At 38.9% G+C, this 23,996-nt stretch overlaps 1 protein-coding gene across 2 annotated transcripts in view; it reads left to right on the forward strand.

The window, feature by feature from the left end:
* The window catches only part of LOC126325742 (putative ATP-dependent RNA helicase TDRD12), a 445,014-nt gene that overhangs the window by 77,258 nt on the left and 343,760 nt on the right, over positions 1-23,996 (forward strand). For both annotated transcript variants that reach the window (XM_049995275.1, XM_049995276.1), the window contains exon 5: positions 6,867-6,955. In XM_049995275.1, coding sequence (XP_049851232.1) covers positions 6,867-6,955 — 89 coding nt within the window. The remainder of the gene's footprint in view (positions 1-6,866; positions 6,956-23,996) is intronic.

Raw genomic sequence — 23,996 nt, forward strand, 5'->3', positions numbered from 1 at the left:
AGAGAAGCTGTGACAGGTCTTTCATGACGTAGCAGGAAATTTAAAATTGGTGAAATGCCTCCTTAATAAGAGTACAGTAGGGCAATAAACACTGTTGTTGAATGTGCAACTGCTTAGTGTGTACCCACTCATGATAGAGCAGCCCAGCACCTTGAATTCGAGTAAAGATGTTGTGCCTTACAGTGACATAATGGACCTAGACAGTAGTGAATTAAAGTAAGAATAACAAGTTGACTGAGTCATGTAAATACTGTGGAAAAGTCAGTGGAAAACTACAAAAGACAGCTACACTTGTTTTTGAGTTTTGATGCACCTGGTTTTCCCAAATGTATTTCAACAGCATTTATCTACAGATAAGTCATCCTTGCCAATCTCTTTTTAGATAATTGTGTTACAGTTTGGAGTTGAGATTTTCCCGTTTACATGGAGGAGAAGAAACTGAATTTAAAAGTGACCAACCAAGTACCTTGCAATGAAGCAAAATGTACCTGTAAGTTACAGCAGCCATCTACCTTCCTGTCTCTATAGGCACAATGAAAAATCTGATATAGAAAATTATCATGTTGAGGCAGACTAAGACCAGTAATGAAAAAGAGAATAAAAGCACCTGCAAACACACTTGTAGAAATGTAATAGCTACAAAACCGATTAACTCTTGAAAGGTGCTGATGAAGCCCACACTCAAAAATAATGCACAGTAAGCCACACTTATGCAGGGAACAGATAAAGACAAATCTATTAGTGCAGTGGTTAAATCACCACCTTCATAATCAAAAGCTGAGCAAAAAACAAAGTAAAGGAACATGAACTGGTTGAGTCCGAAACCTAACTCTAGCTTTGTGTGACAGACCTGTTGCCACTTTAGTAGACACTGCAGACTATAAAGTCAGTGTTACACACCACTAATTAATCTAGGTGACTTAGCATCTAGAGGCTTGCTGGGTATGTCAGGCTAGTCAAAAAGATTACCAAAGGCTGTCCTCAGTGCTCCATAAGTGCTCCATTGTTGTGGGATCTCAGTATCGAACTCCTATTACATTTGTTAGTGCAGTTGCACACACAGATGACTTCCTAGTACTTGTGTCTACAGACTCCAGGGTGAGACTTATGTAGTGTGCTTACTCAGATGCAACTTTGGTGCAAGAGCAATGAACTGATTATAGCTGTTCATAAAACCAAGTACATACTGCTGAATGGGAGACTTTCTCTACCAGTAATCCTTCTCTGAGGCTCGATGGACTCCCTGTAAAGCCCAGCACTGTTTGTAGATGTAGGCATTCTTCTAAACAAGAAAAGTGGCTTCCTAGACTGTGTAAGACATGGTACTCAGAAGTTGGCTGAAATTGTGCAAAAGATTGCGCACTGGTGACTATAAATTACTATTGCACGTGGTGCGGTCACATCACATAGCTATCTTTAATGCCATTGTGGGCTTGACCACCAGCATCTGGGGCAGATCGTCTTTGAGTAGGCAGCTACAAAACAATACTGTGACAAATCAGTGGAGCGTATTTCTGAGGCCCACTGATGTCTTTTGCACTGCATCTGTTGAGGGTTTGCTGGTGATCCTTGGGATAAATGTGATGGATATTGTGGTACGTTACAGAGCAGTGCTGCATTGGCTATGGTGTGAAAAACATAATTGTGTGTATGAGATCACAGGAACTCATTACCGATAAAAGATAGTTATGAGCCTGGATGTTAGTTGAATGATAGTATGACTGAGACACTAGAAGCACTACACGACAGGTTTACAGCTCAAAGTGCGTGACATTGCCCTACTTGAGGTATGGTGCACCTGCAACAGCTCACAGTCCATATCCTCAGCATTTGCTTTGAGGGGGATGTGGTAAGACTCCAATCTTTGAATGTGGAGAGGAAGGTTCTGCTGATCATGTCTTATTGAGTTGCCTCCATTTTCAGATGAAGAGAGACTGCACATAATTAGACTGTGATTTACAAATAATTGTAAATGACCAAGTGACCAAAACTTGTGGACTAAGTTAATATGATTGCACATAGAATATGTAAAAGACAAATGCTTAACATTGTCTTTGAGATCAGGTGGACACTCTGGATATCAAATAAGACATTAAGACATCTTCCATTATAACTATGATAGGCACACACAAATTTAATTAAGAGAGAAAACAAACACACACACACACACACACACACACACACACACACACACACACACACACACACAGAGAGAGAGAGAGAGAGAGAGAGAGAGAGAGAGAGATGGGGGGGGGGGGGGGGATGAATGGTATCGCTGCCCAAACAGGTATGCATAGAATTTGAGATTGTGGAGACATCCGCGTACAAGGGTGTGTGTTGTGGAATAGTGTAGCAATGTTAGGTTTAGAAGTTTGTACAGTGTGTTAGTTGGCAAACCTTGAATTATTCTGAGGCTGCCAGCAGGAAATCACATACTATAAGCTGGGAGTTGCTCACTTGGAACTTGGGTTAATTCCTTTCATTTTATTTGTTTTTTAATTCTTATTTTCAGTGTTCTGTTTTATTACTACATTATATTCTCAGTGGTTCTGTTAACATAACTTGTTACTGTATACATAATAAATATTGTATGTCACTATGATTATTGAATGTGTATCACCTGTTTAGAGTTTCCAGATAATATGTGTAAAATTCATGGCAATAAATTGAATTGAAATGAAATGAGTGAACACCAAAGTCACTGATGCTCCTGTGGTGCTGTACCTTCCACTGTTAGGGTCACTTTTATGGGGAATAGCCAAAAGCTGGGTGGCTGTGTTTGTAAATAACACATACCACTTTTCTACTATCCCTCTGGTTACAGGCATCCAAGCAGCTATTGACATTCATGTTTGACAAAGGATTACAGTGTGCTCCCTGTAATTACCACCCATTTCTTAAACCATGAAAGAACCAAACATGCATCAGTAGAGTTACTGTAATGGGTTGTCTGGGAAATTCCTTGGAATATATGGTCACACCTTGCTTATTTTGGGAGCTAAATACCAGGAATCTCCTTATACTCTCTCAGTACAGGTTGAGGAGGTATCACTCTGCTGTCACAAACATAATCCTGCTGGATTTGGCTATATTACAGGGTTGCTGTGTAGGCAGCTCTGTATTGTATAAGAATATTTTTTGACATAAAATTGATGCATGAGAGTACTTGTAAGAACAGGGATTTTCTTCACCTGGAGACTGGGAGTTTGTGCTGCACATATCATTTTCATCATTATTTGTGGAAGTGGCGAGACTGGACAGTGAAAATATTGGGAATTTGTACAGGCACTGATACACACGCAGTTGAGCATTCCACGAACCAAATATCATCATCATCATCATCATCATCATAAGTACTTATAAGAAAAACTATTCTAGGGCAACTCCAAAGTGTCCTTCTACATATATTTATTCTGTGTTCTTCCTGTAATTTTAATTTTGTGATGTAAGGGAGAGGCTGTAATATGGCATAGGTTTTAATTCAAAATGCTACAAAATTTTAAATGAGCGGAAACTATATACCTGTATTCACAAGTGAGTATGAGCTGGGGTCTCTTGGCTGTTCTATGGTTGTCCCTGATTGTGTCGTCTAGATAAGTCTACCAAATGAATTTTCTGTATTTAATTCAGAGCTACACACAATTTTGATGACACTAGAGCAGATTAGATGTATTCATGCTAAATAGTTTTCCATCTGCTCCAACTTAAAAAAAAGTCCTTTTCAATCTCTACAATGCTTGTAGCTAACAGATGAAGTAATTTAGAATTCCAGGACTACCTTCACTGCCAACAGAGGTTGGAGATGACCTGTCATGTTGCTGGGTACCAGGGCACATGACAATCCAAGGAAATGTTTTAACAGATGTGCTATCCAAAGAGGCACGTGATAATCATTTGGTTCAGTGTGCCGTTCCCTTCACTTTTGAGGTAAGGAGTCTTGGATGGGAGAAAGAATGACTGGAAATTATGATAATAAGCTATGGCTAGTAAAATCACTGACGTGGCCATGATGAACCTCTTTCCAGTCACACAGATGAGGTGACATACTTGTCACATGTCTACACATAGGTCATATTTTGATGATGCATGGCTGTTTGGTCCAAGCGAGAGGAGTGCATCAGTGTGTGGTGTACACCACATTAGTTGACTGTGGTTTATGTTCATTCTAGAGGCAGAGGTATGCAATCTATTTACCTGACAGTATGAGAAAGTTACTACAAATATTAAGATTGTGTAATGTCCAATTCATTCCCTAGAACGCTAGAGAGGTCCAGCCATGTCTTTTGTGTAAGTAATTGGCCTGCTGCACATCTCTGTGTTACTATTTTAGCCTTTCTATTACATTAATCATTTTTTGCAGGTAGGGATTAATGAGAATGAGAGAGAGCAAATGTGGTTTTAACTAAGATTGTCTATCTAGCTATTTTAGCAGTGTCTGAGCATTAATAAACCTTGCACATGTGCACAGGGTTAAAAGTGGGTGTAAGTTTTTAATATTTTTATTCCCCTTTCTCATAAATACCTCAAGACATGGATTTGTATTCAGACCAGTGTGAACCTACAGTAACATCCTTTAAAAATATCTGCAGTTGGTAAGGAGATATTACAGAAACCCCAATATATGAATTATTCATGAAGTAATGTACTGTCTTGTGTGTTACTGTTATTTGTATGATAGAGGAACAGTTATGAAATGAAAAGCCATAGAGCAACAGCTTGAATCAACAACAATAATAATGATAACAAAACAAATCATATCCTTGTTGAATTTTTGTGCTGAAGTATGTTGTATGTTGAGAAAAGCAGTGTTCTTGTCGTATTCTTTTGACCGTCCCTGTGTTTATTATGTGCACACTTCTGTTGGTCAGAATTTGTGAACAGTAAAACCCTGTACTAAAGTTGAGACACACACATTTTACTGTACTGATAGCACAATAAAATAACATCTCCAGGTAAGTGATTACTTATTTAAGTATCCATAGTAACAAATATACATTTACAATACTCATCATTATTCTGTTTGTACAGATTGAGATATCACAATTGAAAGACTTATTTATGCTGATGTGCCCTAACAACCTGTACAATCTATTTCAGTTGTATCAATAAAACACATATTGAAATAGACCTGTTCACAAAAAAATACTATGTAAATTATCAAATTATATAACCAGATTGAAATTGCACTCATACAGTGTAATAGTGGAGAAATGTATGATCAGATAATGGGAATTACCATTTCATTATGTTCATCACCTCTATATAGTAATCAGCTACAGACTATTTATCAATATGTCAATTAATTAAATGTATTTTATTTCGCCATTAATTGATAGACTGCAAGAAGCACTTGCATAAATTCTTAATTTTAAGGTGATAAATTCTTAATTTTAAGGTGTTTTTCTCTAATTCTTTGTAGCTGATGACTTGACCACTTGGGCATCAATGCTGTAAGTAACTGAGAATTTCCCACACCTCCCCTCAAAATTACTATTACCAAATGTAAAGTGTACAACAGCTGGTGTTTTCTTTTGTTTTCCAGTGTAGTTATATCTCTGCTTCCATTGTGATCTTCTAACAGAACTTTTGAAACATCTCACATTATTGTGGCACTTGCATGTCAGATCTTGTTGTTGAAAGTGATACAGTTTTCTCAAATCGGGGCTTATGCTCACAAATAAATGTTAAGTAAATCCCTGAATAACTCACTGTTAGTACTTTCCATAGTTTCAAGTATTGCATGGTGTTTATCACTTTCATTGGCATTTTCTTTCTGCCTCTCAGTGACTGTTTATACTTAACAGAAAGGAAATTTTCATTGGCAGATTTTACACCATGAATGACACATCCAAGAAATTTTATTTCTGGTAGGTGGTGCTGTGGTCAAGACACTGGACTTGCATTTGGGAGAAGGAATGGAGTTCAGATCCCCATCCAGCCATTCATATTTAAGTTTTATGTGATTTCTTTAAACTGTAATTGGAATTTAGGGTGCATTTGGCTCACAGAAACTTTTCAAAAATATATCATCATCTTTCAGGTTTACCACATTTGCTCTGTTAATGTTCTGTTGATGACATGGTCTTTAGAACTGAAGCAGAAGCTCAGGTACAGCAACTGTGAAGGAATTTAGCTGTGTCCCTTTCAAATGAACCATCTCAGCATGCACAATAATACATTTAGGTCAGTCATGGAAAAAACTGAATTAGGATGGCTGGATGTGGATTAGCAAGCTACTTATAAATGCAAGTCAAGTGCCTTTACCTGTGTACACTCTGCTTTGTCATAACTTTTGACCAAGTATTGATTTCACTACCTTCCAAGGTTTCACAGACAATGGAAAATATGGTTTAAAATATATAAGAAATTTATAGGTTGCATTAAGGACTTTTGTTCCCATTTTTGAAAAGTGTCACTGCATTCTTAGGTTACTTGATAGCATTTACAACACTATTTGACAATTGTCAAGTTAATTAGCAAAGAAAGAGATAATGGAAATACTAGTGAGAAGAAAAACTTGATTTAACATACAAAAAGAAGTGCTGTGCCATTCGAATAAATAGTCCATATAATTTTTGCTTGTTTAATAAGTTAGTTCTAATTTAGTTATTAACTTGGTATAGCTATGTTGTTGTAGCCTTTAACTGAATTTTCAGTAAATATTGCTGTTGCGTTTCCTGATTCTATCATAAACTGGAAGAACTAAAGGCTATAATTTAATGAGAAGTATTTCCAAGATATATGGTTATTATATTTAAGCAGTCTGTTGCACAATGTGTTTTCAAATGTATTAAACTGGTTGTTCAGATTATATCTTATGCAAATGAAGCACACAGTATCAATTGAAAAGTACTTTCCTGTTGCAGATCTCCTTCAGTGTGGGCTGAATGACAGTTCGAGTGGTAGTGAGAGCGACTTTTATTCTGAGAGTTTGCCTTGTGATGCGTCTGAAGTGGTAAGCATGTCGAGATTTGATGTAATTCAAAAGTTTTCAGAAAGTAAATATTTCAGTGACATTCCTTGTAAAAGTGAGTACGTTGAAAAATTTGTCCAAATTATTTGCAGAGATTGTCCTAGAGCTGCCAAGAAAGAATATTTACAACTTTAATTTTTAATGTTGAGATCTGTGATTGTAAATTATTGACTTATTTATGTTTAGTAGGCAGCAGTCTGTCTGTAGCATCACCTGGAAATTTTAAGAGTTGCATTTGTATCTTTTGCTCTTCTTATCTCCATCACCTTTACTTGGTTTTTATTACTGCTACTTGCTTATTCTGTTGTCATCTCTTGTTTCACATCTTCTTACAGTTTATTTCATGAGCTTTTTCATGATTTTTTTATTTCACCAGTTCCTCTAAACAATAATAGGATTGAACGTAATATTTCATCAATTACAGAACTTGGAAGTAGGGAGATTTAATCAGTAAATTTGCATTGCACTCCTTTCTCTGTCTCTCAAAAGAAAATCAGTCCATATTTACAAAGAGAATTTTAATTTCTGAATTAAATGCAACCTAATGATCTCTCATAGTAATTCAGCCAATTTTCTTTTGATTTTTCTTTGTATTTACTTTTGCTACTTCGTCTTTTTTAAACACTAATTGGATAGTTTTCTGAATGAGAACGTAATTCATAGTAAAAAACATTTTTGAAGGAGCAGTGACTGGTCGAAGAGCTTGAAGAATGTACATACTGATAGGTGATATATAGATAAAATAATTTTATTCAGATTCATTTTGCTAAAATTTATCATATTTGGAAAAGGAAGCTAGAAAAGAGGGAGAGCTGGCTGATGCTCAGCTTCCTGTAGAGGTCATTTACATAAAGTATCATGTAGTAAACAAGTAATACACCAAACCAATACAAGTAACGCAAATATGGCCTTATTCAACAATGGAAATAAGCCTCTCGTGACTTCACACGAAATGAGACAAAAGACCCATATAGAAGATGCAACATAAGTGATACATGGAACAACTGTTGTGAGCAGTACAAATTAAAAGAACATAGTGAGGGTGAGTCAGTGCTGCTCCATGCATATATAGGCATGCGTCACGGATAGATGGTGCCATGTGAATGCTTCCTGCTGGTGGTTTCTAGTGGCCGGCCCTCACAGAGTTGGCTGTTGATTTAAGTACACACACACGTGGTGACACTACATTCAGCACACTCGCACACGTACACACAATAGCAGGATACAGCACGCCTCTCCCTTGTGCGAAAACGTTTGCAAAGGCAATGGATGAGACTTCAGCAGTCTGACTAGGGACGCTTCCATTGCATCCGGAGCAGCAGCAGCCGGTGCTGACGGTGATGGTGGGATGAAGCATGCGGCGGGCCTCGGATGTAGGGCCAGAATGTGCCAAAATGCAGGAACGCCCGAAGGCAGTGGGCACACATGGGATGACAGGGTTATGGTACCATCGCCATATCTGTATCATCCTCAGCAGGCAGGTCCCGTTGCAGAAGAGATGGAGATGGACCCACTGGTGATAATGGCTGAAGCGATAATGGTGAGGGCGCTTGTGGAGGCAGCCCAATCAGAACAGCAGGCTGCGACAGCAGACCCAAGGCCAGAAATGGATCTGTGCCCGTAACGCGAGAGCTGGAACCCCAGGGTGCCGCTTGTGAGTGAGGCAGCCAGTGAGACTGGCTTGGCTCCGCAGCAGATGATGACAGGCTCGAGGTGGAGGTCGCAGGACAGGCTGCGGCAACGGGAGCCTTAACCATGAACTGGTAGCCTCTGGCGGAGAGTGGGGGCATAACTGATCAGAGTGGTGCATCGCCAGCCTATCGGCCTTACAGGTATCTCAAAGACTTTATCTCCAGCCAAACAACAGTGACTGGTATCCACCTGGACTGGCAATCGAAACCTCATGCCCACACTGCCAATCCCAGCACTAAGCGGCCAGATGAACCCAACTGCGGCAGGTGCAGTGCAGCCCACAGAAGGTGGAGGACTGTGCATGGCTGCCAGCTCTGAAGCAAGTCACCCAGGCTCCACTCCCCCGTAGATGTGAAGCGATAGGTGCCCAGAAAACGGAGAAGAGTGTTGTCTGCTGAAGAATCCACAGGGAACTTTTCCATTTGGTACTTGAAAGTATGCACTAGTCAGTCTGCCTCGCCATTTGATTGAGTGGGGAATAGCAGAGCCATAACATGACTGATGCCATGACGGGAACATAACAGCTGAAAGGTGTGAGAAATGAATTGGGACCCTTTATTGGAAACTTAAAGTACATGGTGACCCATCAGTAGAAAAAGACCCTCAAAATCGTGTGAATTGTGACCTCAGCTGACATCGACGTGCACTGGAGGATGTAAGAAAACTGGCAAAATGTGCATCCACAACCAAGAACCAATAGGAATTCAAGAAGGGATTTGCAGAGTCTATATGAATGCATTCCCATGGCTAGTGTGGATCGGGCCAGGGGGGCAGACACACCCTGGAAGCTGCCCGTTGTTGGGCACATTACTAACAAGCCACAACAAAACGGAGAGTTTCGCCATTAATCCCTAGGTGAAAAACATGTTTCCTAGCTAACAGTTTAGTGCATGAAACTCCCCCAATGTCCCTGACGGAGAAGGTGTAGAACCATTTGCCATAACATGGCATGAATGACTACTCAGGGAGATAGAGCTTCCGCGGACAACAGCAAAACACCGTCAAAGACTGAGATGCAATCCAGTAGGAAAAATATTTGTGCAGGGGATCCCAAGACCGACCTGGCAATTTATCTGGCCAGTTGTATTGACCAAACCGAACTACCTGTCAGAGAACTTGGTCTGTGGCAATGACAGCTACTATGCACGAGCTTGTAATTGGGAACCGCTTCATCACAGCCTGAATTTCAATATCAAGATGGAAGCAAAGTAATTCTTCACAATCAAAGTCAAGATAAGGACCCACAGATAGATGGGACAAGGCATCCACATTACCATGTTCAGACATAGGTCAAAAATAGATTTTTTAAATGTAATGAGACAAGAACAGGGCCAAGCATTGTAGACAGTGTGCTAGTTTGTCAGGCAAGGAAGTGTGTGAGTTAAAAAAGGAAACCAATGGTTTATGGACATTCATAAGCTGAAACTTGGAGCTGTACAGAAAAAAAAGAAAAGAAAGAAAAACATAAAATTTCTGGAGAGCATAGATTCTGGCAAGAACCTCTTTTTCCACGTAAGAGTAACACTACTGGACTGTAGTGAAAGATTTAGAGGTGCAAGTAACAGGTCATTCAGAGCTGTTGGCATATCGGTGTGCTAGGACTGTGCTGAGGTCTTACTGTGAGGTGTCCATAGCCAAAACTATGTGCTGGTCCAGAGTGAATGTAGCTGAGAGTAGTTTGAAATTCCACATTTGAAAAGCTTGTTCACGGTCTGGGCTTGAGCAAAAAGGTAAGTTCTTTTATAATAAGGCATACATTGGGTGGGCCAATATGGCTGCTAGGTGTGGCAGGAATTTATGGTAGTAGGCTATCTACCCTAGGAAGGTGTGAAACTCTTTTGTGGACAAGGGGCAAGGCATAGACATAACAGCAGAATGTGGTCTGGCAGAGGGCAAACCCCATCCCAGGAGACCTCAAACACCAAATAAACAATAGAAGGTTGAAAACAGAGATTTTGTGAAGTTACATTATAAGCCTGCAGACTGTAAGACAGAAAACAAAATGTGCAAATTTTTCAAGTGATGGGCCATGGAGGAGCTCATGATAGTGTCATCCAAATAATTAATGCAGCCTGGGACAGACATAGGCAGTTGCTCTAAAAGTTGTTGGAAAATAGCAGGACCACTAGCCACACCAACAGGAAGGCCCAAATATTGATAGAGACCAAAAGTGGCATTGAAAACCAGAACTTGCCGAGACTCTTTGTTCATAGGGACCTGCAGATATGCTTCAGACAGATCAATTTTAGAGAATTACAGGCCACCTGATATTTTTTCCAACAGTTTCTCCTGGCATGGAAGAGGATACGTATCCACGATCGACTCCAAATTGACGGTAATACTGAAGTCGCCACAGATGCGAAGTTTCCCCGACAGTTTTTGGACTACAACCTGTGGACTAGCCGTAACAGATTACTCCACTCCTGGAGATTGAAGTCCGTGCAATTCTGTTGTCAGTTGATCTTTCAAGGTGACAGGAATAGGACACACACAACAAAAATGGGGCTCAGATAGGGATTTCAAAGAAATAGGAACAGAAAAATTCTTAGCACAACCTATAACTCCCAAAGAAGTCCAGAAACTCCTCACACAGTGTTTCCAATTGAGAACACGGTACCTGATCGGACACAGGATGAAAAATCCAAATGCCTGAAATATGTCCATCCTGAAAAAGTTCTCAACACCGGCATCAGCAGCCACAAAAAATGTAATAGAATGAATCACTGACTTGTAAGAGGCAAATATGTAAATTATCTCAGCAGCACAATGTTCTGTTTGTTATGACTGAACAGCTTCTGCCTGACTGGTGTTAAGCGGCTGTCAGTCTAAACTCACATAGGTTTGAGTATTCTGTAATGTTAACTTGCAACCGGAGCACTTGGCGAAAAACACACAACGTGATAGACAACTTGGCTTGTTACTGTTTTTGGTTGGGATGTAGTCACACAGTTTACATCCATATTCATATCCTGAGCAACCTTTGGTGTATGACATGTGGAGGCAATGCGGCCTTTCTTCTGGCAAGCATTACAAGTAGCCCAGTGCTCAGGTCACGCTGAATGTTCGTGCAGGACACAATAGTAAGGACAAGACAGAAACAGAGAACGCTGATGCTGGCTCTGTGGTGGTCGCAGATGCTTGGGCCAGTTTTGGTCTGCTAAGCACTGGGTCCACATTTTACCACCACCACTGCCACCTCCTTGTGCAAGCTATCTGTCGTCCTGCTGGGCACATATTGTGACATAACTACCATGTCGCCCCATGGTTCAATTTGGTTACCCGCTGCGCGGGAAATGTCAGAAGATTATGCTATTTGCAAAACTTCTGCCAAAGGGTGGTTTCCACAGAGTAAAGCCTTTTGGTGTATTTGCTTGTTCAGAGCTAAACAGATCATTGTCACACACCATAGTGTGTGCATAAGAGTCATTATGAGCATCAGTAAAAACTGACACTTACGGCTAAAGCCATTATGTTCAGCTACCCAGTATGACTGGTTTGGTTTCTTGTGGCACCGTAGAATTCAACTCATGCCGCTATGACATGCATTCGTTTACGATGGTAGTTGGACAATAAACTGCACATGTGATCAAAAGAAAGAGCTATCGATTCTTGTAAAGGGGCAAGCTAACACAGTAATTGATACATGTTAAGTGTAATCGATGAGAGGAATAAGGCTTTGCACAAATTCGAGTCTTTCACACCAAAAGCCAAAAAATGCTTCCCAAATCTTTTCTCACAAACTTCCCAATCCTCAACTGGAAGATCATATGGAGAAAAATTGGTGTATGGATTGGTGGAGTGGTACGCTGTGTGTTAATGGAAGTCAACATAGTGGTCACTGCCTAAATAAGCTATTCAGTCGGGGCCAGCAGCACGGCATCCATAATGACTAAACGTGACAAACTGTACTTAAAAGACTGCACATGCGGTAACTGTTGCAAACTCACCACCAGTTACTTAGTAACCAAGTAATACACAAAACTGATCCAAGTAACACAAATATGGCTTTATTCAAAAACCTCTGAACAATAATAGAAATAAGCCTATCATGACTCCACACGTACCAAGACAAGAATCGTATAAAAGGTGCAACACAAGTGATACGCAGAACAACTGATGTGAGCAGTACTACATAAAGAACATAGAGAGGGTGAGTCAGCATCATTCTGCGCATATATATAGGTGCAAGTCATTGGTAGGCTGTGCAGTGGAGATCGTGCTGTGTGCATGCTTCCTACAGGTGGCCTTTTGTGGCTGGCCCATGCTGATACAGTTGTCAAGTGATTGAAGTACACAGGTGTGACTACACTACACTTGGCGCACTCACACTCGCATACACTGGCAGGAGGACACAGCACACTCAAACCAATTATGTTAAACAATTTAAAAAGTCCAATTTTTAACTGTACAAAGTTGCAACATTGATAGGTTGGTGCCTTGCCATCAAATGGTTATTGGCAGGTAACAAACATCAGTGGGAACTCTGTATTCTGGTCTTTAAATGTAATGATTCCTAGGAACCTGATTCAGAATAATTGGATCAATGTAGAACTTGTTTCCACGTGACTTTGTGTTCAAAGTGTTACTGATGTCTTGTCTACCTCTTTTGTGACTTTCTACTTGGTTCTGTGATGAACAGGGTGGTCCATAGGAAGTATGCCAGACAACAGTGGATCATTATTTTCTGATATAAAGGGAAAGCTGAATCTTCCAGAGAAGTATGCTGTTAGATTTTTGCAGGCAGTTGACAGCTACCATAGACTGAACTTTTTTAGTTACATCGCATTGCAGGTATAGGCCTAAGAATGTCCCAAGAAAGCACAATTAGAAGGTAAAGTGCACTTTTGAAGTACAAAGCCACATGAGAAAAATATAAACAGAATTTAAAATGTCTTTGAGATTAACTATTGTATAAATACCTGAAAACTATTATCTGCAAGAGATTTTCTTTTGTGTCTGAATTCTTTTTGCCAATGAAAGATCATGGCCAAAGACAGACAAGTATTCCCAAATGACAAACACACATTTTCAGTGCACTGACTTGCCCTCTAATCCACTTCTCAGTGTGAAAAATCATCACAGAGAAATTTTACTCTTTTAGTTTCATAGTGATTAATGTTGGTGAGAGAAGTAAGTTACAAATCAATGTGTGAATCATGGTAGTTGAGACCCTTTCACAGTTTCTCGGACATTGGCATTAACTTTTGATCAGTTGACTAGATTGCATATTGCTCTAGGATGCATTTCTTAGTATCACAATAATGGATCAGAATCTAATCATTCTTAAATTTTCAGATTGACAAACTGGGTTTTTAAATATCTGTTTCTTGTAATACTAATTTTGTTTCAGATTGACAGTAACAGTCTTACCATTGGCAGGAATCATTAATGATTAATATTATTGTCGTTGGCAGGAATGTTTAGTTCTGCCTGTTTTTACCTGAAATAAGACTGAAATTGTATATCACCGACAACTCATAACCAAACCCTGCAAACTCTGTTTCTGATCTCACATTTGGCAAACAGTTATGATCCCTTTGTAAAGTGTTTGAATTACTTAATACTGGGACACATTTTCTCAGTAGTTTTCTACCAGCATACTGATCTTGATTGGGAACGATTCCTTGACTGTGTGCCATCCACTAATTTTTCATTAAGCCAATGAATGATGGCAGTAATGTCAAATATGATGTCAAAAGTAGAAATGACCCCTCTTTAGCACTAAACTAGGTAATTTGTCCATGCTTATGATACGATGGAATGAATAATTAGGTCCCTAAAGTAATCAGAGTTACAAATGCACATGTGTTATTTCTAATCAGATGTAAATGTTCGGAGACTTTCATGACCTTCACTTTGAGGTTCAGAGTGTTCTTTTGCACTGACATTTGTAATTCTCCCGCATGCTATAAAATAAAGCAAAATGCCCAGAACATCACAAGACACTACGAATCAAAGCCGTGTACAATGACTGAGTAAAACATGCACAAAGTTTTTAAGGCATTAAAACTGGTACATGATACATTAGCCATTCTCAATTTAGCATGTGCAGCTTTCACATGTCTTTATCCATCTCATCTTGTTCCTTTTTTCTTGTTTAAAAAACTAAGCTGAAGTGTTCCAAAACAATAACTTCTCCCTAAGTCTCTAGAAGCACTTCATACATTCATCCAAACTAACTATTTTGTATGATGAAAGCAGAATTTCAGTTCAATTATGTTCACTCTATTTTTGCTTTAGATAAATCAGTCTAGTCAACTTCCACAGCAGTCACAGGCAAAAGACTGAAGCCAAAGCAATGAAACTATAGCAATGTGTGTGGCATACAACTTATTATTAAATTCAGTCTTCGCATGAAAAACAGTAAGGAAAAAAATTAATTATCTTTGTAAACTGTCCTCACTCTTTAATTACTAGCACAAGCATGAAAGAGTTGCTAACAAGTGATTCCTCTTTAATGTCATTAGAACCACTGCTGCTTATGTTGTCATCATCGGTATCCATCTTTGTAATGATATAAATGGGCTAGATCCCACATTATTTAAACAACAGAGCTAATATGTTTAGTACATAATGGCTTACAGGTTCCAATACATGTATTTTACTTTTATTTGTGAATATTTAAGAAAAATTAAATTTCCAACAAACCACCCAGTACAAATAATGCTCTTAATTACACTTGTAGTACATATTGAACTGTAACATTTTGTATACTTCAGATTGTTACCTAGCAGTGCAGAACACACACACTTTACACTGCAAAATTTAAAATTACTTCATCAGTGAGAAATGTTTCAGCTTTTGCAATGCAAACCTTTTGACGTATTATCAAAAGCAAATACAGGTCATACTACAACACCCAAAAATTGTACAGTAGTCCTTACTACATCTGAAAGAGCCAGACAGTCTTTAAAGAAGGTATTCTTATGATTATTGCTGCATTGAATGGTTTCCTAATGACAATACCGACCAATAGGCCACCTATAAAAACAATTCATTTTATTGTTTTTCAAAGTATTCTGCTCTTTATGGATTCTAAACAGTTTTGATAATCTCTGTGAAGCAACTTTTTTTTGTTTTACATAAAGGGAATTAAAAAATGGGCTGTGAGACATTAATTCAGTGTTTTTCTTTGTTGGATAATTAATTCTAAGCTACAGCTGGCATTGTTACTATGAAGAATGATGATATGTTTTCAGTTGTCTTTCCTAGTTTCGTCAGTACTAGTTGCAAAAGAATTGTGTACAGTTCAACATTAACTAGTGTTTTGATCTTTCACACGTATGTCACATATTTGTAGCTAACATGAGTATTGTCAGAACAGTATCAAAATCATTTCTTTTTGTAATCCATAAACATTCTTAATCACCACTATTGCAGTTCGAGGCAATATCATTTTTTAGTTGATAACGTTGCCTTTTGAGACAGCTTTTTTCACACCAAACACACACCATGTGAGTAGTTCTCTCTTTTTTTATATAATTTTTCAAGAAAGGCACCAAAGTATTATTTTGGGGTGTAAAATACTGTGCTAACTGCATGAATTGGATATATATAAGTACCAGTCTATACGTACGTGATGTCCATGCTTAAAGTTCCAGTTTTAAAACACTGTAGACAAAGAACCACTGCTCAGAATGATGTCAAATTTGAACAGCATATTATTGATGGGGGAGGGGATGATGAAAATTTTGCCAGTACATGGCGCTGTAAGCATCTTAATTTAAATGGGGTCGGCTACAAATGACAGATGATGAATTGAGAATGCTATGGCTGTGGTTTAAATTGCATATTACACCATCCACGCTGTTTAATGTGCATGACTGCACAAGTTCAGCAGTCAACAGTTGTGGTACTGTTAATTAGGTAAGCCTGTCCGTCACAGCAAGGTCATACCACATGGGATGGGAAAAAAATGATTTTTAAGTGTTCTGAGGCCAAACACAGTATAAAAAGCAAAACAACATTGGTTTTTAATTGTCCTGGGGCCAAGAAACATATAAAAGGCAAGATGACATTGATTTCTAATTGTTGTGAGACTGGCGCAAGGCATGTTCTATATGCTGTACCGTTTTCTGCCACAAGTTGAAATCAAGGAACAGTGGGTTCCACAACATATCAGAATGTCTTGGGAGTCATGTTCAGAATGTTTTACACAATGTGTGCCTTCAGTTCATCTGTTGTAATTGGAGCTCTGAACACAATATCTTTCAAATCACTCCACAGCCAGAAGCCCCATGGTTTAAGATCAGCTAATCTGGACAGCCAGGTCGTAGAGAAATAACAGCTGATAATTCTATAGTTCCAGAAATGTGTCTGCAGCAGCCAGTTCACTAGCTGTATAGTGTTTGGAGGAACACCATCATGCATAAAAATGATCCTGTCCATGCTGTTAAAGGGTTGGCATGACATACCATAAACGATGCCTTCAGCTCACACACAGTCACCTTTGCAGAACGAAGTGGTACCAGTTGTTGTGCATGTGGATTTTCCATTGCCCAAATTCTACAATTGTGTGTATTGGCAAGTACTTGGAGATGGAAATGGGCTTCGTCCGTTCACAGAATATTCCATGGCCAGTCATTGTCCACTGTCATGCAAGCAAGACATTGCAGAGTGAACATTTGTCATGCTGGCAGGTCAGCAGGAAGAAGCAACTCCTGAACATGGGTGATTTTGTATGGATAGCAATTCAGGATATTATGTAGGATGTTATGCACCATGCTCACAGGCATTTCCAGCATTCGGAAAATTCCCCGTACACTGCCGGTTTTCGCACCATGGCTCGAACCCTCTTCAACAGACGTCGGATAAACTGTTTTCTCCCCTCTGCCACACTGCACTTCAAAAGAACCTGTCTTTTTGAATTTGTAATCATTTTCTCCAGGTCTTTAGCAGACATCACACCAATGCCTTTTTCATACCCTTGAATGTACAGAATTTCTGAAGGGCTGCTGGCGCACAGTCACTGTTCGTGTAAAAGAGCTTTACAGGCAGTGTGTGATCCTTCATGGAGACAGTGATGTTGGGCATCTTGGAAGCAAACTGAGGAACAGCTGTGTTCCGTGCATCTGTTGGTATACCTATTCTGATGCTTACAATGCCATCTGTTGGTCAAATCGTTGTTCAGATTTTTTGTTCCATGACATTTTCTCCTGTGGCAATAATATGCTGTTCACATTTGACACCATTCTGAGCAGTGGTTATCTTTTCCTACAGCATTTAAAAACTGAAACTTTAATTGTGGACACCCTGTATATCCATACTCCGTGTGATGGAGGGTACTTTCTGTACTGTGTAATTCTCCCCTTTACTGTCCCAGTCATGAAAGGCATGAGGGAAGAAAGATTGTTAATAAGTTTGCATATGGGTTTGAATTTCTCTTATATTACGTGTCATGGTCATTCCACCATGTAAGTATGGAAGAAATGTGTTCACAGAATTTTATCAGTAAATCTCTACATTCATGCATTCAATGTGTATCTTGTAGGGTTTGACACATAAGTTGTGTGAGCATCCCTGTGTTGTACAGATACGTATTCAGTTAACATGTGATAGAACACAGCAATTTTCTTTGGCTCTCCCCCAGTAATTTCATTTGGCTGGGCCATGGATGAATGAGAAATACTCAAAAATCAGTGGACTGAGAGCTTTCGAGTTACATCCTTTGTTGGTAAATTACATTTCCATAGGATTCTTTCAGTGAATTTGTGTGCCCTCTATCTTTGCTGAAACTGGTTTTATGTGGTTGTTACACTTCAGATACCTATGTATATTTAACAACTGCATTTGTTTCCAGTGATTGGATGCCGGTTATGTAATCAAATAGTAATGGGTCTTTCTACATATTTAGGTACAATTTATAACAGCAAGTCTTCATTCTAGTCACAAAGTTGGTATAATATTTTATTCACATGACAAATGCCTTTTGAATATCAAGGAAAGTGACATCACTTTGGGTGCAGTTATCTGTGTCATAGACACTCTGAACAAGCTGAGTTTTTGAAGATTGCTTTTAATCAAAGCTATATTTATTCCTACAGAGGGTATTTGTGGTCTCCAAAATTGTCCTGATTTTTATTGTTCATTAATGTGTTCCATAATTTTCCAACTGATTGAGACTATTGATAAATTCTTATACTTATTTGTCTGTGCATTTACCCTATTCAAAATGAATGTGACCTGCCTCCTATTAACAATAACTTGGAATGTTTTGTTGCTCCAGTGAGCTTTCATAAACTGCTGCTAGCAACAGAGCACATTATTTTCCGTAATGTATAGGACATAGCTATAATTAAACTTTCACAACTTGAACCAGTGTAGATGGAAAACTATTTGCCATATAGGTACCCATCTTTATAGGAATGATGTTCAGACTGTATGTTACAGGATATGTATTATTAGTAATGCTAGTGTCATGATTTGCCATTACGTGTTGGTTCTGGTAAGGCGATGAAGGTTTGAAACACAAGCATCAGTGTGCATTACAGTTGCAGACAGGCAAAATAGGTCTGGACAAGGTGAGTGGGGCTGTACTCGTAAAGCTGTTTTTGTCAGAACAGCAGCAATAGTTCTGTTGCTCTTCAAAACTATCTGCACATTGAAGGAATTTGTAGAGATCCAGAGGTCCTCATTCTGCACCAGTGTTGGTGAACATGATTCAGAAGTTTGAATTTACTGGTGATTTTGGAATTGCTTCAGGGAGAGCCGATGGCAGATTGTGCCAAGGATAGTTGACGAAGTTACTGTTGCTGTGGCCGAGAATGCTGAATGCCCTGTGCGACCCCTGAACAATGCATAATCTGTGTCATGCCAACTGAAAATTCCATAGTCTGCCATTCGAAAACTGCTGCAAACGGTTGTGGAATGTTATCTGTAGTGGAGTTACAGGCTGTCATGGATGCAGATGGTCATCACATTAAGGAATATTTGTAACCTGAGACGCAAACATGGTATGCAATTAACAAATGTTACCTTCTCACGTGGAAATTAAAATGTGTTGGTTTCAGTGGTTTATATGTTATTTCTCTTCCACATGTCATTACAAATGCTTCCACAAAGTTCATGATCACTTGTTTTTCAAGGGGACACTCATAAGTAGCAAAAGTTAATATTACCACCCTATACTGTTCAGAAATCATCCCATCAGGACCAGCTAACTTTTCCTCTGTTAAGCTATTTTAGTAGATTTTTTTTGTCACAATCTCAGTATATCATTTTGGTGTTCATGCATAGATACAGTGGAACGATTGTAGCACAATCTTTCTCAGTCTTGATGCATGATCACTGATTGACTGCCTAGATGATTCTGATCCATTTCGTGATGTTACGTAGAATCAGAACATTGTACTACATCTCATCAGATCAGTAGATAAAATTTTCTTTCCAAAGTCATTTAACAATTATTGTGTTGTCTCCTTACCCACTTTGATGTCATTCAGAGTTTGTTTATCAACTAGGTGACCTCTTTTTACAAATGTATGATACTAAGTGAGGTGGTGCAGTGGTTCAGATCTGTGGCAAGTGATCCAGCTTTATGTTTCCCATTGTTCCATAATTCTTTAAGTTGATTGCTGGAATGGCTATTTTGGAAGAACAAGGTAGGTTTTATTCACCACTCTTCCCCAGTCCAAGCTTGTGGTCATTAAATCTTCTTTCCTTACTCCCTTCAAATCAGTGATGAACCTGTCTTTGCTTCTCTTACAACTTTCTAACCTTAATTTTAATAAAGAGTGGTAATGTGCAGCCTTCACAAGATGGTAATTCAAACTCTTGAATGTTATCCTCTACTATTGAAGATTTCAACCTAGAGAGGAATGTTTCATATTTACCCCTCAGGTAGTCTGTTTCTTTGTGCTTGTATGTGGCTTAACACTTCCGCTATGTGGTAAGTAGTAATCTATCCTTTCCATATTGTTATTCCATCCTGGACTTTCCATTGTTTGATTCAATCTGTATCTTGTCACACTTTCTACGTGGAAATAGTTTTCTACTTTTAGGTAGATTCCTGTTGCCACATTTTGCCATTGATGCTACAACTATATGCTTATTGGTTCCCTTGTATACATTAAATGGGTCTGAAAATGCAAATCTTTCTTCGCCAAGAGATTAAGATGTACCCATAACAAGATTGTTCTGTAACTAACTGTACACAGTAATTTTTGCGTAAGTCATTTAATGCAATATCAAATAAATCCTTGTCCCTGTGACTTCTAGTCTACAAATTGATGAGTCAGTTCTGCAAATTTTCCCTGAAGCTTTCTGCCACTACAGCTCTTGGAGGCAGATTGTTTATAAAAGCATCCAGGTATCATGTGTGACTGATCTTCAGAGATTACTTTCACTTAAATTATTTTCCTGTTAAAACTGAGTTAGCTATGACAATAAATACTTTTGTCACCACTGATGTGTGCATCTTATCACTTTTAAGTTGGAGGTAGTTTAGCTTTTAATGGAAACAACGTTCCCCAAGAGACTGTATCAGATGTCACTTCGCCATGACTGTGAACAAGATATTGACAATGAAATAAATCCAATTCAGTTGTCACTTTTATTTGTGGGTGTATCTCCTTCTCAAGCCTTTCAGTTGCAGCTCATTAGCTACAGCTATTGATGTGAGGTAGGTCAGTTCTGCAGAAAAACCAAGTTTCATATATTAATCTGCAAAAAACTATTTGTGTTTGATCTAAGCGTGGATGTCAGTTTGTATTTTGTATGTAGTACAGATGAGGGTCATTACTATTCATTTTATTTTATTGATGTTTTTCTTTGGCAACAAATTGAATATGAAAACTTACCTGGTTGTCATATTTGAAAACTTTCGAGGGAAGAACTCTTTTCAGTATTTAATATCCTTAATAGCCCGACACAGAGGATTTGAAGTGTATAGTGATCCTGTTTATTACCATTTTATAAAGGTTCAGTTGCATTTTTGTTAAATTATGCTCTACCATTTAAGTGTCATAATCTTTCTTAAGACTCCTGTGTACTGTGCACTGCCATGGCAGTTGGGCTGGTGACCTGTTATGATTAAGCTAACACCAACCTCAGTGTTTACAATGAAGGGCATGATTGTCTAACAATCAAGTGATAGCTCATCAGTGTGGCACAGATGAAAACATTCATGTCATGATGATTTGCATTCAAGTGATACAACTCCATCTTCTTGAAACAGAAGGCTCAGCAATTGCATTCATCAGCAGCTATTTTATAAGTTTGGCTTGATTAAGTCAAAATCATTTGGTAACTGGGAATGACATGTAACTGTATCATTTTGTCCTGAGAGGAAACAGCAGTAATGCTTCTGGGCTTTTCCAAATGCTGCTACTCAAACAGAAGTGAAAAATAAAACAGCGTTTAATAGAAGGATTAAGTGTACTTTCATTTCTGGAAATGGACAGAATACCATATTTGAAATGGAAGGTGGTAATTGTGGATCATTAGCTGGTGTATTTTGTCTTAAACTTTGCAATAGAATCCAGGAGAAGCAACCAAAGGTGATCCGAGTGAGATAATTATTCTGCCTCGATGCTGGCCCTGTGCACAGAGCAAGCAATCTCAGCCCAGATTTCACCGCAATCAAAAGAAACCATCCACCGATATCATTGTAGGTCTCCAGAAGTATGTTCCTACCTTTTAAATGCTCCTGAGCAGTATGCTCAAGAAGCTATATGAGTGGATTCACCAGCTTCTGCAACTTGATGGTGCATATTTTGGAAGTAAGAATTTGTCTAACTTCCTCAAATTTCCATTGACACCACTGCAATAACATTTGATCTGAACAAGCCAAATTAGTGACATGACAGAGACTACATAATGTGTCAGTGTCTTATAAGCTAGAAGTTGTTTAATTTTAGTGTTGTAGTCATTATGTGAGACATTGATGGAAATAATGTTTCTTGGTTGGTGTTGTATGTCTACTACGGGAATTTTGAGAGACTACCTCTCTTTAATGTAAACCTTCTTTCTATCAGTGTCAAACATAAATTTTTATTTTATTTTAATTTTTTTATTCTCTTAAGGTATGTCCACACAATGCCTCTTTCCTTGAGGACATTTGTGGAGACATGGGAATAAAAGTGCATGCACAGAAATTAGTGGAAAAAATGTGTTAATGCATGCTTATTCTCATATTCGTATGTCACCTAATTGACAAGCTGTCTACTGTGCATATCATTTGCAATTTCTGAGTGTTTGGTTAGCCAGGAATCTAAGAGCACAGCTTAAATTGTGATTTCATGGTCTGTTACTTTTCATGTTTTTGTAGCCAGCATAGGCACTGATATTTTTTAGGATTTTAATTTTTGGAAATGTCATCGACTATTACAGATAATAAAGAACCTTGTAACAGGCAAGTAGATTTTGCCTGTATAGGTTAATTCTACTGGCTGCTTCTAAGCCAGTTACATTTGAGTTTTTTCAGTACGTGTCTCTAGTGTCTGTGCTTGTATATTCCAACCACTGTAGGATATCCAGGAAAAAAGTACTGGTGTGATGTCATGTAAATGGCCTGAAAGAAGCAAACAAAGAACAGATGATTCAGTAATGCAACAAGTGCACCAAACAGCAAGTAGCTCCCAAGATGACTCTCTCCATGGCTTACACCTGCGCGTGTGGCTGTGGGTCCACTTGAGCATTGTTGGCCCCTGTCTAAGAACAAACTGGCTCATTGTGATTGACGGATATTGCCGCTTCCCGTATATAGTCATCCTCAGGTTCACAGTGCAGGGAGGCACCATTATAGCCTCATTGAAAATCTCTTTCACTGAAGTTATCCTCAGACTTTGGTGATGGACAATAATCCCTAGTTTCTACCACAATCCATTAGGGACTTCTGTGCAACAAATGGCAGCCAATACATTTGAGACACACCTTTTCACTTGCAACTAAATGGTGAAGTTGAGTGCTTGGTGCACACCTTTAAATCTCAAATGCTAGAGTACACTGGTGACAGTACTGTGGAAGGTAGATATTTTTTAAGTTCTTACTCAGTCACGCCCATAGATATTAAAGGTCCTGCAGAGCTTCTGCATGGCTGCCATCTGCACATGCTATTTCACCTGCTGATGACAGCCCCATGCCCAAAGCCAGCACTGAAGTTTTGCCTGGGCACCTTGATTTGGGTATGTACATTTGATTGTGGGGACAGATGGGGCCCAGAATCTTCCAGCAACAAAGGGAGTGCAAGGCATTTATGCTGAAAGTGGAGGACAGCTCCATCTGCACGTTCTCAGGCAGTAGCCACTGCCATCTCCTCTAGGCACTACAGTGAATCCACTGGTGGATGATTCCTCTCCTGTCCTTTCTTAGTCACCTCTGGTCACATCCATCT

The sequence above is a fragment of the Schistocerca gregaria genome, chromosome 2 (assembly GCF_023897955.1).
Source record: "Schistocerca gregaria isolate iqSchGreg1 chromosome 2, iqSchGreg1.2, whole genome shotgun sequence".
In the NCBI taxonomy this organism is placed as follows: Eukaryota; Metazoa; Arthropoda; class Insecta; order Orthoptera; family Acrididae; genus Schistocerca; species Schistocerca gregaria.